This window comes from Phragmites australis, chromosome 4 (assembly GCF_958298935.1).
Source record: "Phragmites australis chromosome 4, lpPhrAust1.1, whole genome shotgun sequence".
Taxonomy (NCBI): Eukaryota; Viridiplantae; Streptophyta; class Magnoliopsida; order Poales; family Poaceae; genus Phragmites; species Phragmites australis.
Genome location: NC_084924.1, coordinates 4,655,366 through 4,670,574, shown reverse-complemented (window position 1 = coordinate 4,670,574; position 15,209 = coordinate 4,655,366). Strand labels below are relative to the sequence as shown.

The 15,209-nt window shown below is 45.9% G+C and overlaps 2 protein-coding genes across 2 annotated transcripts; both read right to left on the bottom strand.

The window, feature by feature from the left end:
• Nucleotides 1-970: 970 nt before the first annotated feature.
• Nucleotides 971-2,521, bottom strand: LOC133915348 (protein PHLOEM PROTEIN 2-LIKE A10-like). Its single transcript, XM_062358479.1, has one exon. It carries the CDS (start codon nucleotides 2,344-2,346, stop codon nucleotides 1,228-1,230), a length of 1,119 nt encoding a protein of 372 aa, XP_062214463.1. The 5' UTR covers nucleotides 2,347-2,521; the 3' UTR covers nucleotides 971-1,227.
• A 1,360-nt stretch (nucleotides 2,522-3,881) lies between these two features.
• On the bottom strand, nucleotides 3,882-4,669 carry LOC133915347 (uncharacterized). The gene has a single exon (XM_062358477.1). It carries the CDS (start codon nucleotides 4,428-4,430, stop codon nucleotides 3,972-3,974), a length of 459 nt encoding a protein of 152 aa, XP_062214461.1. The 5' UTR covers nucleotides 4,431-4,669; the 3' UTR covers nucleotides 3,882-3,971.
• Between the last annotated feature and the right edge of the window lie 10,540 nt (nucleotides 4,670-15,209).

The window sequence follows — 15,209 nt, the reverse complement described above, 5'->3', positions numbered from 1 at the left end:
TTGTTTCTTTCAAAGGGAACAGTTTATACAAGAAAGTAAGATGCCCTAAACAATGAAACAGGCACATGATCCAACATCAGGAAGCGAAAATCCATATGAACACAACATATGTTGGATTAAGCAAGGTCAGCATTCACAAACCAAAAGGAAGTCTCAGGATTAGAGCTCAAGCTAAGATGGATGAACTCAGCTCCAATAAATTACTCTAATCTTTGCAACACACTTGCAGAACAACACGAGAAAGTCACCAAAGTACAGATTGTAAGATCACATCATACATATGATATAGTGCTTTAGGAATGATTATGATTTATAATGTCTAAAAAATCCCAGCTTTTGCAGAGAGAACAGGAAAGATCCATGACCAGGTGTAAACATGCTATACAATATACACTAAAAAGGGCTGTCTCGGAGAAGATATACAAAGAGGCTTCAGCCAACATTGTTGAATTACACAAAGTACATTTTTATTTTGTTTCGTGGCCTTATGAATACCTATAGAGTTGTAACAGACATGAATCTACACCAGGTTGTGAAAATCCGTATTAATAAGAAGAGATAATAGTAACATATGTTTAGCTCAAGTGACAATAAGATGGAGGAACCCAGCTCCAATAAATTACTCCAATCTCTGGAATACACATGTATAACAACACCAACCAAGTCACCACAGCAGAGTCTAGATTGGAATGTCGCGTCATATATATGATGATTTAGGTATGGCTGATTTGTGAATGTCTCAAAATCAAGATCAAGATGAATAGCAGGTTACCATCCCATTGATCAGCAATGCATGACACTACTGAATAAACCAAAATTTGAGACGTTGCATGATTCAATAATGCTGTGAGAGAGGTAAGCTCTGCTTCACATCAGACAACAAGAGATACAAAAGCACACAGTTTGGTTGAGCAACCGGAAATCCATGATACCAGTGATGTTGCACTGATAAAAAGGAAGTCTTAAAGCATACATCACAACTAAATATCAATTAACCCCGCAAATATGGTCGCCAACAGGTAGTACAACAGGTCAACCATTCTCTCACTACAGCTGTGCAGAACAATCTCAAACATACGATACAGCAGAACCTTGCAACACAACTTATCTTCTTTCCATTCTTTTTCATATTTGGATTTACAATTTCAGTATTATTACCTAGAGTTTAATACAAACAATGTGCTAAATTATGCAAACCAAACAATCCCCAAACTGTCATGCACACCCTCAAGCTGTTACCAAGAGCCTAGTCCCATTTAACACATGCAAACACAATGTAATACATATCGTGGCGATAACCATAGACTTATCGCTCATATACCTTACAACGCGCAGCCCACTGTCAACCACGGTGCCCCCGCCCTTCCTTGCCCCATCTTGCAACTTCCAAAGAATAAATTCCAAAAATGACCTCACTGTCTCAAATGTTACCCTCCCAGTGACATCAAGCACGAACTTCCTGTTGCTAGGAACTTCCAGCGTGCTCGACACTGTCTCCACCCACCCTTCCCCAACTCCAACATTGCTATTGCCACTGCCACTGCCACTGCTATACAATTTATCATTGGTACTGGACATGACATGGTGAGTGGTCTTCACCAAAGTCTCGACAGCCCCATTGCACACCGAAACAAGCAATCCCTTGACCTTAGCATCGTGTTTCGGATTGGTGAGCCCTTCGAAGAGCTGCTCGTAGGTGTTGATGTGGATGGTCTTGTCAATGAACTCCCTCACGGCGGTGCCCACGAAGACCTCAACCCAGTTGCTAATCGCCTTCCGGCACCTCCCAGTCGCAACCACGTTGACCCACATCGTGGAGGAGGCCTCCCCCGGAGGCGACGGAACGGAGTAGAAGGCGAGCACGAGATGGCGGGCGAAGCTCCCGGCGACGGCGGACGCAAGGCGCTCGCCGGAGTCGGAGAAGAGCTTGTCCACCAGGCGATCGGAGAGGGCCACGCTACCGCCGGATCCGGGGCCGGAGTTTGAGGATCCTACGCCGCGGAGTATCCCCGCGGTGACGGCCTCGGATAGGGCGGAGACGGTGGCGGAGACCTCGGGGGAGGCGGCGAGCTTGGCGAGCTGCGTGACGCTGCGGGGGAGCTCGTCCGAGTCGGACCGGACGAAATCGGCGAGGTCGGAGGCCACCAGCGCCGCGGCGTCCGCGGACGAGGCGGCGGCGTCGGCGAAGGCCGCGACCGCGGCGGCCAGGCGGACGAGGCGGCGGCGGCGGGCGGCGACCGCGGGGTGGTGGTAGATCTTGTACGCGCCGATGACCGTCGCTGCGCCGGCCGCCACGAGGAGGAGCCAGCGGCGGCGGCGGCGGGAGAAGGCGACGAGGCGGTCCATCCGCGGCGGTCTCGTCTCACCGGGGATAGGGTTAGTTGATTGGTCGGATCGGATGGGGGGCGGGCCGGGTTACTTTTTTGTGGGGGCGCGCAGCTGCACCGCAGATAATGGTGATGGGGCCCGCGGCTGTTGTGCTTCGTCGCCTCGTCGGGTGTGAACTGTGAAGCCCGGGCGGATAAGTCCAGGACTCCACGTAGTGGGTGTGTGTGTCACGTTTTCTAGGCCACGTCTTTTATCCGTGTTTAAACTGGATCCAAATACAGCGGATGCGAATCTTTTTAATCCAAGAGCTTGACTTGGTTAATCGGATAGGATAATTATCCTGCCGCACGCACGTTACAAGAAAAAAGTGGCACTTATTTAGCCCGATACACCCCGATAAGCAGCTATCCTTGTCTAGCAGTTACATTGCCACTATGATAGCACCTAACTTTACAAATATTTATACTTTTATAAAATAGATGAGCTATGATAAATTCAAATAATTTTTATCATATGTCTTACACAATCAAATAATTCAAAATCAAAATTAATCACCTATCTCATATACTCTCTTATAATATAGAAAGTCATAATCAATTAACCGATTAATAATCAACATATTTCTTACGTGCTGTCCTTGATCTTCTTTTTTTTATTACATTATATTCTTTTTTCTTCTATCACTCTATTTTACGTGGATTCGATTATACTACATATAAATATCTCTTTGTTATTATATATTCTTTTATTTTTTTAATTGTTATATACTGAATTGATTTTACATGTGTAAAACACTCGTACAATTATAGTAAAATCAAATGAATTGAAATTCCGGCTGAGCTCTTGGATTTGCAATGGGACGGGTAAGGCGCACTAGGACGGGTAAGACGGCTGCCATATGCTCTCCTATTGTTCGCCGAAGATTAACCAGGACCTTAAAGTGTGACTCCACGATCATATCTGGGTTATCCAATCAACAATTAGTCATACTTTATCTCTGCATGCATAAGCTTCTGCCATCAACGTGTTGGGGAGGGGAGCGATAGATACCATCGGAGCGATAGCGCCTGGAACCAGCAGTGCCCCGTTCGGCATCTATACATGAAATGCTCCACCATGCCTCGTCGCGTTTCTTCACTCGTCTACTCTGAGTACCTTCTTCGAGGTCGTTAGGTCTTTCCGCCGGGACCTTCACACGCGTCGGCCGCCCGGGCGTGCCAAACTCCATGCTTATGCGATCCCATGACTCATTGTTCAGTTGCTGCCGCCGCCGCCGCCGCCGCCTCCGTCGGAGAGGAACAGCAATGCGGCTTCAAGGAGTGGTGCCGGTGCGAACCAGCCTCGTCCCGGTTGCATCGAGTGGGGCTGCTGAAACCTCACTAGTTCGATGTTCCGATTTTTAGATTTTTTTTTTCTCACGCCAGATTGAATCGCCAAGATCTGTCTTTTTAAGTGGGATTTGGCAGCGGTCGACCTGTCCAATGTATTTGAGAGCAAAATATGCAAAAAAAAAAAAAAGAGAGAGAGAGAGAGAGATCGAGTTGAGACGCTAGTGCATGAATTGCGAATATATTCAACTTTTTTTAGTATTGACACGATCACACACACTGGCACAGACGGCCTGGCCGCAACCAGCAGCTCGATCAGCCATACGCCGCCACGTTCAGGTGACCGCGGGCCCTCAGCCCCGCGGCCCCGCCGACGCAGCTCTGGCTCCTCGGGTACAGCGCGCCGGCGCCATCGCCGAACTCGCACGGCGCGTCCTCGTCGATCCGCGCCATGGAAAGCGCGGCCATGCTCTGGCTCCTGGCCACGGCCTGCAGCTCCCGCTCCCGCTCCCGCTGGTCGACGCGCTTCTGCGACGCGGCGCGCACGAGGTCGCGGAGGTCGTCCCCTGAGCCGCCGCCCGCGCTCCAGTCGGAGCCGGCGACGCTGTGGCTCCTGGACAGCGACGCCGGCACGAACACCGGGTACCCGAACGCCGCTTCGGCGGGCACGTAGCGCGCGCACCCCGTCAGCCCCCGCACGTACAGGTCCCGCGCCCGGCCCAGCGCCCGCGCCGGCGCCCTCCACAGCCACCGCAGCTTGCTCCCTCGGCTCATCCCCTCGAAACACTCGTGAAAGAACAGCAAAAGATAGCGGCCCGACTAACACTGATGGCAAATGATTGCTTGGAGAATCGAGCTTTCTTGCAAAGAAAATGATGGAGCGGTTTGGAGTATTTGCGCTTCTGGTGCGCGCCTCCTTTATATTGTTAGTGGAATCGGGGCATCGGGGACCCGCCGCCCGCGCGCACCGCGGTTGGGTAGCTGGTCAGGGAGAAAACTGAAGACGTCGGCGCTGGAAACTGCGGGTTTCGGCAAAGCTGTGTGCTCCTGCCGCACACCGGCCTCATGTCATGTGTTCCCGTTGCCACTTCGGCGCTGCCGCTATCGTCTCGGCGTTGGTGTTTTCTGGCCTTCTAGATGGAGTCAGACTGTGCCGTGGCGCGTGCAGTGGAGTGCACTCCATCGTGCTGACTCTGAAATGACTCGATTTCCCCCTTCATGTTTTTGACGTGTACGTGGCTGGAGATACGAAATTGCTGTTCTGTGCGCGCTGGCTCGCTCCGTAGCACGCGCGCTGCACTTCCACCTGTCCCCCGGTAGGCTCCACTCACGTGGGTTTTGGCTTCGCACGCCCACTGCACGCCTCGCGCCGGTGTGTGAGTGGAGAAAGTGAGTCTTTTTTTTTTCTTTTTAAATAGATATAAGTTTCGTTAAAAAAGTTACCGATAAAAGTTTGTTTAAAAAAGTTATTGATAATAAATTTGTTAGAAAAGTGGTTCGATATAAATTTTTCAAAAAAAATATTTGTTATAAGTTTTGTTACAAAACTTGTTGATATAAATTACTGATATAATTTTTGTAATAAATGTTATTGATATAAGTTTGTTAAAGAGTTATTTAATATAAGTCATTAATAAAATTAAGGTTTGCTAAATAAGTTATTAGGAGATTAAAAAGTGCACGACACCTGAGAAAATCTTGATCAGCGTGTGAGGGCTTAGGAGTCCACTCGCGCACGATCCTTATCTGAGCGAGAATCCGCGCACACGTGCTAGCCACATTCCCGCCTTGGGCCACTCCACATAGCACCGGTCCATAGACCATAGCTGCACCGAGCCATCTGGGCCCCGCCCTTACGCCTTTTGAGCCAACCACCAGCCACTGCTCAGTTGGACCCGAGCTTGCCTCTAGTGCACACTGACAATCGGCTGGGCCTCCGCCCGCCTGGGCCACAGCCGTGCCATGGTCTCTCGCCTCGGGCTTGTCTGACTTCTCAGTAACTTTTTCTAGGTAAATTTTTCTCAAAATTTTTTATCGGTAATTTTTTCTCGATAATGTTTTTAAAAAAATTTCTCGGTAACTTTTTCTTGATAATAGTTTGCCAAAACATTTCTATCAAATTTTTTAGCTTAAAGTTTTCAGCTGTCGACATACCTTTCTTGGTAACTTTTTGTGCCAAAAATTTCATAACTAATGGATTTTTTGAAAAAAAAAATTCTCGGTGTGACGAACTGGAAGCTTACTTGAGTCAGAAAAACGAAATCAGCCTAAAGGAATCGGGGCGCGCGCGAATTGTAGCAGGCTCCCTGGAGATAGCTACGATTTCACGTAATAATAAGTAGCTGGGAATTTCAACAGTTGATGTGCACATGCTCAGTTGGCAATGGGTCCAGCCGTATTTTGCAATACATTTTCCTTTTCAGTCGTGCATATACGATGCAGCTGGTCGTGCGCCGACTTGAAGTAAAAGGAATTAATTATTTCTGGCAAGAATAAGAAGATATTGAAACATGTGTTCATGGTAGCAGCGATTCCGCTAGACCAAAAGCAATGGTAGCGCTGATAATTCCTGTTCCAAGTTTAGCCGACAATATACAAAGAGGAATCTGATGAACCCTATTTTCAAAAGAACAAAACAACGTCGGATCGGATAAGCACCGCTCATCTGGGGTAGCAGGATGGAGACTGGGAGAGAAACATTGATCGATAATGCAATTCAAGCCCGGAGCGCGTGCGCGATTCTCTGAAAGCATTTGGAGCGACGTCGATGGCTCCGAAGTTCCAGTTTCCAAAGCGCAAGCTAGCGGCTGCGAAAAAGCACTTGAGCGAGTACAGCTGAAACAGCGGCCAAAGAGGCGAAGGGAGCTGCCACCGTTCCGACGTCCACGCCGCCGTGTTTCGCTTCGAGAAGATCCACCGCGCCACGGAGAACCGACGTGGAAGAGGCATCTGCCAAGGTAAACTTGGATACGATAATCCCAATCTATCACGACCAAACTTCGAGAGGATCCGTATCCTCTGACTTTTCTGCTATAGGTATTCGATGAACAAATCTTCTACTTTAGATCTTCTGCCTACCTTAAAATTGGTTTGACAAATTGGTTTGATCACAAACTAAATATCATCCTTTTGACCCTAATTTAACACGAATCCAACTTTAATCATGACTAATATTTGATAAGGCTCTCTAAGTCTGAAACCAAACAGGCCTTAATTCTTCTTGAGGCCGGAGCCTACTAAACACTGAGCACAACCTGCCTGGCCTTTTTAATCATCTCCTCCACCTGCAGTGTTTATGCTTGCTTCTTTACATGCTTTTCCAGTACTGCATGCAGGAATCCAAACATTTTGTAAGCTACAACAATTGGAGATGCTGTAGCTTTATCATTGAAAACCATATCATTATTTCTGGTCTTCCACAGCGACCAGCGGCAACCTGAGCAAACCATTTTTCTTAGCTCCCGGCACGCCCATGCAGAGGACCAGATAATCATCACAACTCATTGCCCAGTTCAACGCCTCTTTCACAGCACTCCACAAAAACACAGCCATACGGCATGTAAACATGATGCGGTTAGCATCTTAATTCTATCCCACCACACAATTTACCATGTACCCCATCTGACCAGTTCCTTTTCACCAATTGGACTTCAGATTGAATCTTATCACGGAATAAGAAAAACGATTGTGGCCATAAGGATTTTGCTTGAAGTCGAGCTAGATTCACAAATTAAGTGAAACCTCATCGTAAAAAAAGTAAAAATAAAATAAAGAAAAGGTGAAACCAAGCATGCATAATGGCAGCCTCCTTTTCTATATTTGTTTCTTTACCGTACGTTCCTTTCAATTTCTTTCCTTGCCATACCTTTGGTATTTATACCAATTTCAAGGGTACCTTTCCTTGACGTATTCACCCTGCTTCGCTCATAGTCCTTAAACATTTCCAACTCCCGTAATATTTTGAAAAAAAAATCTTTATTTGCCATTGGAAGATAATGTAATTTTCTATTTATCATCCTATGAAATGAATTTTCTTATTATCATTGTTTCTAATTTTATTCGTTTCTCGCCTCTGTCATCCATTTGAGTCGTAGAAAAGACACATTTGTCCTTGGGGAGGGGATGATAGTCTCGGACACATATGTTAAACACATTATTTCCTGCCACACATTAAACAACTTGCTTTTTCGCATGGTACAAAAATATAAAACTTGCAACCAAGAAATATATTCATAGGTGACAATTATATACATAAACCGTATTTAATATACCATATTTTTTTAGTTGGAAAGTATTGTGATTATTAAACTAAATCGTATTAAAAATAGTCACGATACTAATATATCCATTGCAGACCAGTCACCTTGTTCTACTACTTTGGTATTCACCATACCTAATCATAATCACAGTGTAAACATGCAGCTCCCCTAATGATATGCAAACAATATGACTTTAGAAATTCATGTCTTGTGATCTACTCATCCAAATTCAACATTCAAAAACCCTATAAAAGCATAAAGAACTTGTCTACAACTCTCTAGCATATCATATTCTAAGATTCAGTTTTGTCTATAACTTTCTAGTACATTATATTCTAAGATTCGGCATCTAAAGAGGCCTAAACTTTGATTAGCTACTGGCGGCCGCACCCGAGGCTGCCGTCCTCCTCTCCAAGAGTAAATGTGTCTTTTTTATGAATCAAATAGACAATAATGGCGAGAAAGGAATGAAACTTAGAAGCAGTAGCAAATAAGTAAGTTCATTTCATAGGATGGTAAATCAGAAATTACCTTATCTTTTGATGGGAAATAAGAATTTTTCTCAAATATTTCAAACTGGTGCATGGATTTTTCCTTAGCGTCCCTATTAATTCTTACCCACTCTAGGAACAACTTCTCCATTTATAAACGGTTCTCATGAACACAAGATACATGGTATCCAAAAGACATAGAGATAAGCTCGGATGTTTATGTCACGTTCCCCGTCGCTCGAGCTCGCCGGTGGGCAACATGAGGCTAGAATCTCAATCTGGAGAGGCAGGGACAAGATGAGAGCACGGGAGGAGCCGTGAGAGAGAAGAGGATTTATGAGTTCGTTAGATTGTGGAAGATTTTGTTCGACTAGCTCAATTACAGCTCACGGCTTATATGTCCGTCGCAGCCCACACACCACCTCTAAAGGCCGGACTGATCTCCCGCCTGGTCTTGGTGCCATTCACACCCGAGCGAAGACGGACGCCGGGTCGTGACAATCCCCGCCCCTTAGAGTGTAGCTTGACCCCAAGATGGAGCGGCAATAAACGGCGACACATGTCTTGCTCATCTTCCTAGGTGGCCATCTCAGCAGGAAGCCCGCTCCACTAAGTGAGAACGCGGCGAGCCGTAAAAGCCGTGCGAGGCACCAGAGAGAGCTCCAGGATGTGCACGGGGACAATAATCCGAAAGGGGTCAGTAGAAACTATAGAGAGGTCAGTGCTCACCTCAGTATGTGGTGGCACATGGTGCTTCAGTTGCAATACATGGATCACCGGGTTGATTTGACTGTGCGCATGAAGATCAAGTTTGTATGCAATGGCACCCACGAGCTGAAGAACAATATATGGACCATAAAAATGGAAGGACATCTTGTGATTGCCACGGGAAGCAACAGACGACTGCACAAATGGTTGAAGCTTGAGATAAACCTTGTCGCCCTCCTGAAATTAAGGATATGTGCATTTAGCATCACGTGGTTTTTCATCATTTGCTACACCTGCAACAACTGCTGCTGAATCAACCGAGAGAGAAGGTTGCACTCTTCTAGCCAAGATTCCAAATCTGGAACTGCATAATCTTCTAGGCTGGTGACACCGAAATGATGCAAATGGTGTACGCCCCAACGCATAGTGGTACGAAGTACTGTACCAATACTCCACCAACGGCAACCACTTACTCCAATTGCGTGGATAGGAATGGACAATACAACGCCAAAATGTTTCAAGACACTGATTCAATTGCTCTGTCTGCCCATCGATCTGGGGATGGTAAGAGGATCTCATGAGCACATGTGTGTTAGTGAGCCGAAAGAGTTCCTGCCATAGCTTGCTAGTGAACACCTTATCACGGTATGAAATGATAGCTTGTGGGAGGCCAGGCAGCTTGTAGATGTTGTCCATGTAGAATTGAGAAATGTAAGGTCGTATATGGGTGAGAAATATGGATGAAATGCTCGTATTTGTAAACTTGTCAATGACGACCAAAATGACTGTAAACGAGCCAGAATTGGGCAATCCTTCAATAAAATCCAAACTGACCGTGTGCCAAGCTTGGGAGGGCACTGGAAGTGGTTGGAGAAGACCATGCAACTAGACATGTTCAACCTTGGCCTGCTAGCAGACTGAACATGGCTGAACATATTGTCGGACAGAGGCTTTGAGCGTCGGCCAAACCAACAACGATTTGATGAGGTGGTAGGTGGTACGAAAAAATAAATGGCCACCAATACTACTATTGTGAAGTGCCTGGAGAATATGTTGTTGTGCTAAGTTGTTATGCCCCACCCAAACTCGCCCTTTAAACCAGAGCAGTCCATCAGACAGTGAGAAACCCTTATCGTTGGAGCCTGAGATGGCAAGTTTAGTAAGCAATCGTTGGCACTCAACGCCCTCACTATATCCAGAAAATCAACTTCTCAATCCAGGTAGGAGTGCTAGAAGAGATAGGAAATACCGACAGGTGGATTGGATGACAGGACAGAGCATCAAAAACCACGTTAGTGATGCCTTGTTTATACTGAATGCGAAAGTTCAGATCCATGAGCTTCAACATGGCCTTCGGCTGCAGGCTGGTAGAAGCACGCTGCTTAGTAAGAAAAAGCAAGCTGCAGTGATCGGTTTTAATGGTGAACTCCTTGGAGTGAAGATACAGTCACCATTTATCGACAGCCAACAGAACCGCCATGCACTCCTTCTCAAATGTGGACAGAGCACGATCCTTAGCACAGAACGATTGACTAAGGAAAGAAACTGGGCGACCATCTATGTCAAAACTGCCCCGATGCCTAAATCACTGGCATCGGTTTCACTCACAAAGGATTTGTTGAAATCGTGAACAGCCAAAACTGGAGCCTGAAGCAATGCTTGTTTGAGCAGGTGAATGGCTTCGTCAGCGTCAGGAGTCCATTGAAAGGGTATATTATTTTTTCAACAAATGACTCAGTGGTCTACTAATCATGCTATGATGACGAATAAAGTGGTGATAATAGTCGGTAAGCCCCAGAAAAATGTGAGGATGTTTGATAGAAGAGGGAGTGGGCCAATCAGCCACTACTGCAAACCTTGGAGGGATCGGTGGCTACCTCGTGAGCAAAAATGCAGTGTCCTAGATATTCAATAGACGAGCGTGCGAAAGCACACTTAGACGACTTGGGCAGAAATTCATGCTTGCACAGAATGACAAATACTTGGCGCAAGTGAGCAATATGCTCAGAAAATGACTTAATGTGTATGAGGATGTCATCCATGAACACCAATACGAGCCGCCGAAGGAGAGGAGCAAATATGTGATGCATAATACCTTGAAACGTAGCTGGTGCATTTATTAACCCAAACGGCATGACCACAAACTCATAGAGACCATTGTGAGTGCAGAATGCCATCTTGAACTCGTCACCTGATGCAATTCGTATTCAAATGAAAACCTAAACTGAAGTACAGTTTGGTGAAGATCAATGCACCGGCAAGCTCATCTAGTAATTCATCGACTATGTGCATAAGATGCTTATTCTTCATCGTGATAGCATTAAGATGATGATAATCCACGCAGAAACGCCATGAGCCATCCTTTTTCTTAACGAGAAGCACTGACGACGCAAATGGGCTTAAGCTCGATCTGATTACGCCTTGATGAAGCATGGTCTAACGTTGTCGTTCGATCTTCGATTTCTGGTGATGCGCATAGTGATAGAGCCGCATATTAAATAGCTATGCCCCAGGCAGTAGAGGAATTTGATGATCGAAGGGCCACTGGGGTGGAAGGGAAGACGGGCTCTGAAATAAATCTGTGAACCCACTGATTAGTGACTATAGATGATCCAACAACTCTGCAATCATAGTGTCAGACACTGAGCAGACCACGCCACATGGAATATGCTCAACGTAGTGTGCTAGGGCGTTGCATCGTATCAATCCCTCAAGCTTTGAGGCACTGATTGTCGGGCAGTTGGTAGAATCATCACGAATTCCCTGCAGAGTAACACGATGACCCTTGTGCGTGAAGCACGTACGCTTCAATTTAAAGTGGATCCACATGAGGTTGTTATCTTCTAGCCAATCAGCCCCCAGAATCATGTTGAAGCATTGCAGAGGTAGGACTTTGATGTCCTGCGAGAAACAATGGCCCTGGATAAATCACAACAGTTGTGGAATCATCCGATTGCAGGTCATAAGGCCTCCGTCAATTGCAGAAAACTTTTCTGCAAGAATTGAACGATTAGATAAGCCAAGACGTCCAGCCAAACTTTCACTGACAAATGTGCCAACACTGCCCAAATAAACCAACACTAGAACCTCTTGTTTGCCAATATAACTGCGAAATTGCATGGTTTTCCTTGGTCGCCTGGCAGGTACAGCATGATCATCCAATGCCAAAACCACTTCCGAAGGACCATCATTCTCGACACTCAGAGGCTCAGACTGAATATCATAAATCTGTAGAATATCCTAAATCTCCTCCATGACATGCAATGGCACCTGATCTGAGCACTTATGCACCTTGCTCCACTTTTCACTGCAGGTATAACAAAGACCATTTTCCCAACAATAAGATTTTAGCGATTCAAGCGTCTCGTTAGCAGACTTATCAGGAGGCTGTCTCTCGTCCTTCGGAGTAGAAGATTTGATGCGCTCACTAGTAGAGAAAACCTGGCTACCAATGCCATAAAACTCCTTGTTGACATTCTTCTTCTTATGGGATTCTAGCTCCTCTTGCAACAAAGACAATGATGCAGCAGTATTGACATCCTTGGGATGATGAATAGTAATAGCAGAGCAAATATCTTCCTTCAAACCGCCCAGAGAACGAGTAACGAATACATGTCATCATAGGTGGTGTTGTATAGAAGAATGTTGTGAGACAATTGTTCAAATTTCTCATAATACTACGACACCGAACCTATCTAACGCAAACCATCCAACTGACGTAGACTCGATTGATATTGATCCTTGTCGAATCATGCACAAACCTTCTAACACATCTCCTCCCAATCGGTGACACAACCTCTATGCTCTAATGTTTGAAGCCACGACACTGCAGCTCCAGTGAAATTCAGTGCAGCAAATCGGGTTTTTAAATTGTCACTAACCACAAACACCTCAAAATACATTTCACACCTATCATGCCATAGGCGAGGATTCACGCCATCAAATTTCGGAAACTCCAACTTGGGAGCAGGTCCAGAACGCCCACTTGCCCCCATTCGATCATCAGAAAACCCTAGCAAATGAGGACTTGCGGAATTGGACACACATGTGACCAAGAATGGTTTCGGGGTCACAAGGATCTCGGAACCATCATCCCAATCCATCGGTTTGATGTGGTGCCCACTGGGCCACTCCGAGGTCAACGCAGATGAGTGTAACAGCCCAAATTCTTAAAATCAAGAAAATAAAAAACTTTTCCAAAGAAAATAAAGGGGATTTGCAAAACTAAATAAAATTCCTAAGTGTGTATGTGTGCTTTTTATGCACGTATATATGCATAAATACATATATACATTGAGGGCTATTTTCTTATAAAAGAATATATATATTTGATTGTTTGATGATTGTTGATTGACTGTTTATGCGAGCCAATATAAGGTATAACGAGAAGAGTATATGTTGTACAAGTATATGTAGATGTGTATACTAGTATATGTGTGAGAGAATAGAAATAGAAAAGGAAAAAGGGAAAGCTTTTAGAGTAAAAGGGTTGAAACCCTCTAATCTAGCCAACCAGTTCAACCCATCTCTCCCTCTCCTCTCCTATTTTTCTCTGGGCCGCAGCCCAACCTGTTAGCCGATCGCATCGTAGCCCAGCTTCTCTCGCCCCCCTCTCTTCCGCTGACCACCCGGGCCCGCTCGTTGGCGTCGTCCCTCACCTCCAGCCAAGCCTCGTACACCCTCGAAACTGAGTCGGCCACCACGCAAGACAGCCCAAGTCCGAACGGAATATAGTGGAGAAGCTTCCGAAGGATCGACTAAGAGATAAACCCCAAGTCCCGCAAAAGTGTCGCTCCCTATCTTCAACCGAATCACGTTTAAACAAGGAGTCCGAGCCAAGCTTGCAGCACCGCCACTGTGACCGAGTCAACTCGATGCGCCACTACGCGAATCCAGCCCGAGCCCGAGTTGTCGTCGCACTAGCATGATCCCCCAATCGAGCCACCCCTAAAAATAGAGGTTGGGGCATCCTATTTTTCCCGCACCCCAACATAAACCCTAGCTGACCGCCGCTGCTGCCATTGCTGAGCTCCAATCGAGCTCATCGATCTCGCTGCCAAGGTCACGCCAATGTCCAGGTGCTCGTCCACACCTTCACCGTGACCTCCTAAGTGTGCCACGCTATCGACTTTGCCTCCTAATCGCCGAAGTAGCACCGACGATGAGTCCTGAGCTCCGCTGTTGTTATACACCGTCGCCAGCTCATCTCACCATTTCTCTGACATCACCGAAGCTTTAGGTAGGATCTCCACCCTCTTGTGATGCTTGTTCGAGGAATTTGATCAACCCACATTCAAAGGCAAGTGTTCTTGATCATTTTGACCCCATTGTAGGACAATGTAGCTTTTATTTTTCTAGATGCATGCTTGTTTAATATGGAATCCCATGGTTAGAGTTTTACTAAATTTTGTTTGACATTCCTTGTCGTTGTTGATGAGTTATGGGAAATAAAGGGTAGATGTGCTAGTGCTGTTATGGTAGGGGTAAAGATTAATCTACACTAATGTTTATACAATAAGAATTTGGGTATGGTAATCTTGTAGTAACATGGTATAGGGATCTCAACTGGATGGTTAGTTTGTGGTGGAGCTGCACAACAGGTCTGTGGTTGTTCCTGTGGGGGATCATAAGGACCGGTTTGTGAAGCCTGTTACCTGGCATAACAGCGCAAACACGAGGCTTATATGGGTACGGCCTAGCCAAATAATTAGTTATTCTACATATTCTGTACACACCAGTGGATGGTTAAGTGGCACAAGAGTGGGCTTCTGTAGTGGATGAAATCCCTGTTAGCGGCGAAACCTTAGTGGGTGCATATAGATTTAGAGGCGCTTTGTAAAACAAAACGGGAATCACGACTCGTGGGTAAAGTATGCAAACTCTGCAGAGTGTAAAACTGATCGATCAGTCGTGCTCACAGTTAAGAGCAGGCTTGAACTTCTTCATAATTAGTGGAGATCTTGAATGGTTAGTTTTGGGTAGTCAAGTGGTGGGACCTCGATGAGTCGGTAACTGAATATAGGATGTCTAGTGAGTCTGTTAGTCGGATGAAATCCGATGAGTTATCTCCTTTGATGTTAGAGTCATAACCTAGT

Bases quoted from the DNA above. Each gene is read 5' to 3' on its own strand.
- LOC133915348 (XM_062358479.1), bottom strand. From the start codon at position 2,346: ATGGACCGCCTCGTCGCCTTCTCCCGCCGCCGCCGCCGCTGGCTCCTC.
- LOC133915347 (XM_062358477.1), bottom strand. From the start codon at position 4,430: ATGAGCCGAGGGAGCAAGCTGCGGTGGCTGTGGAGGGCGCCGGCGCGG.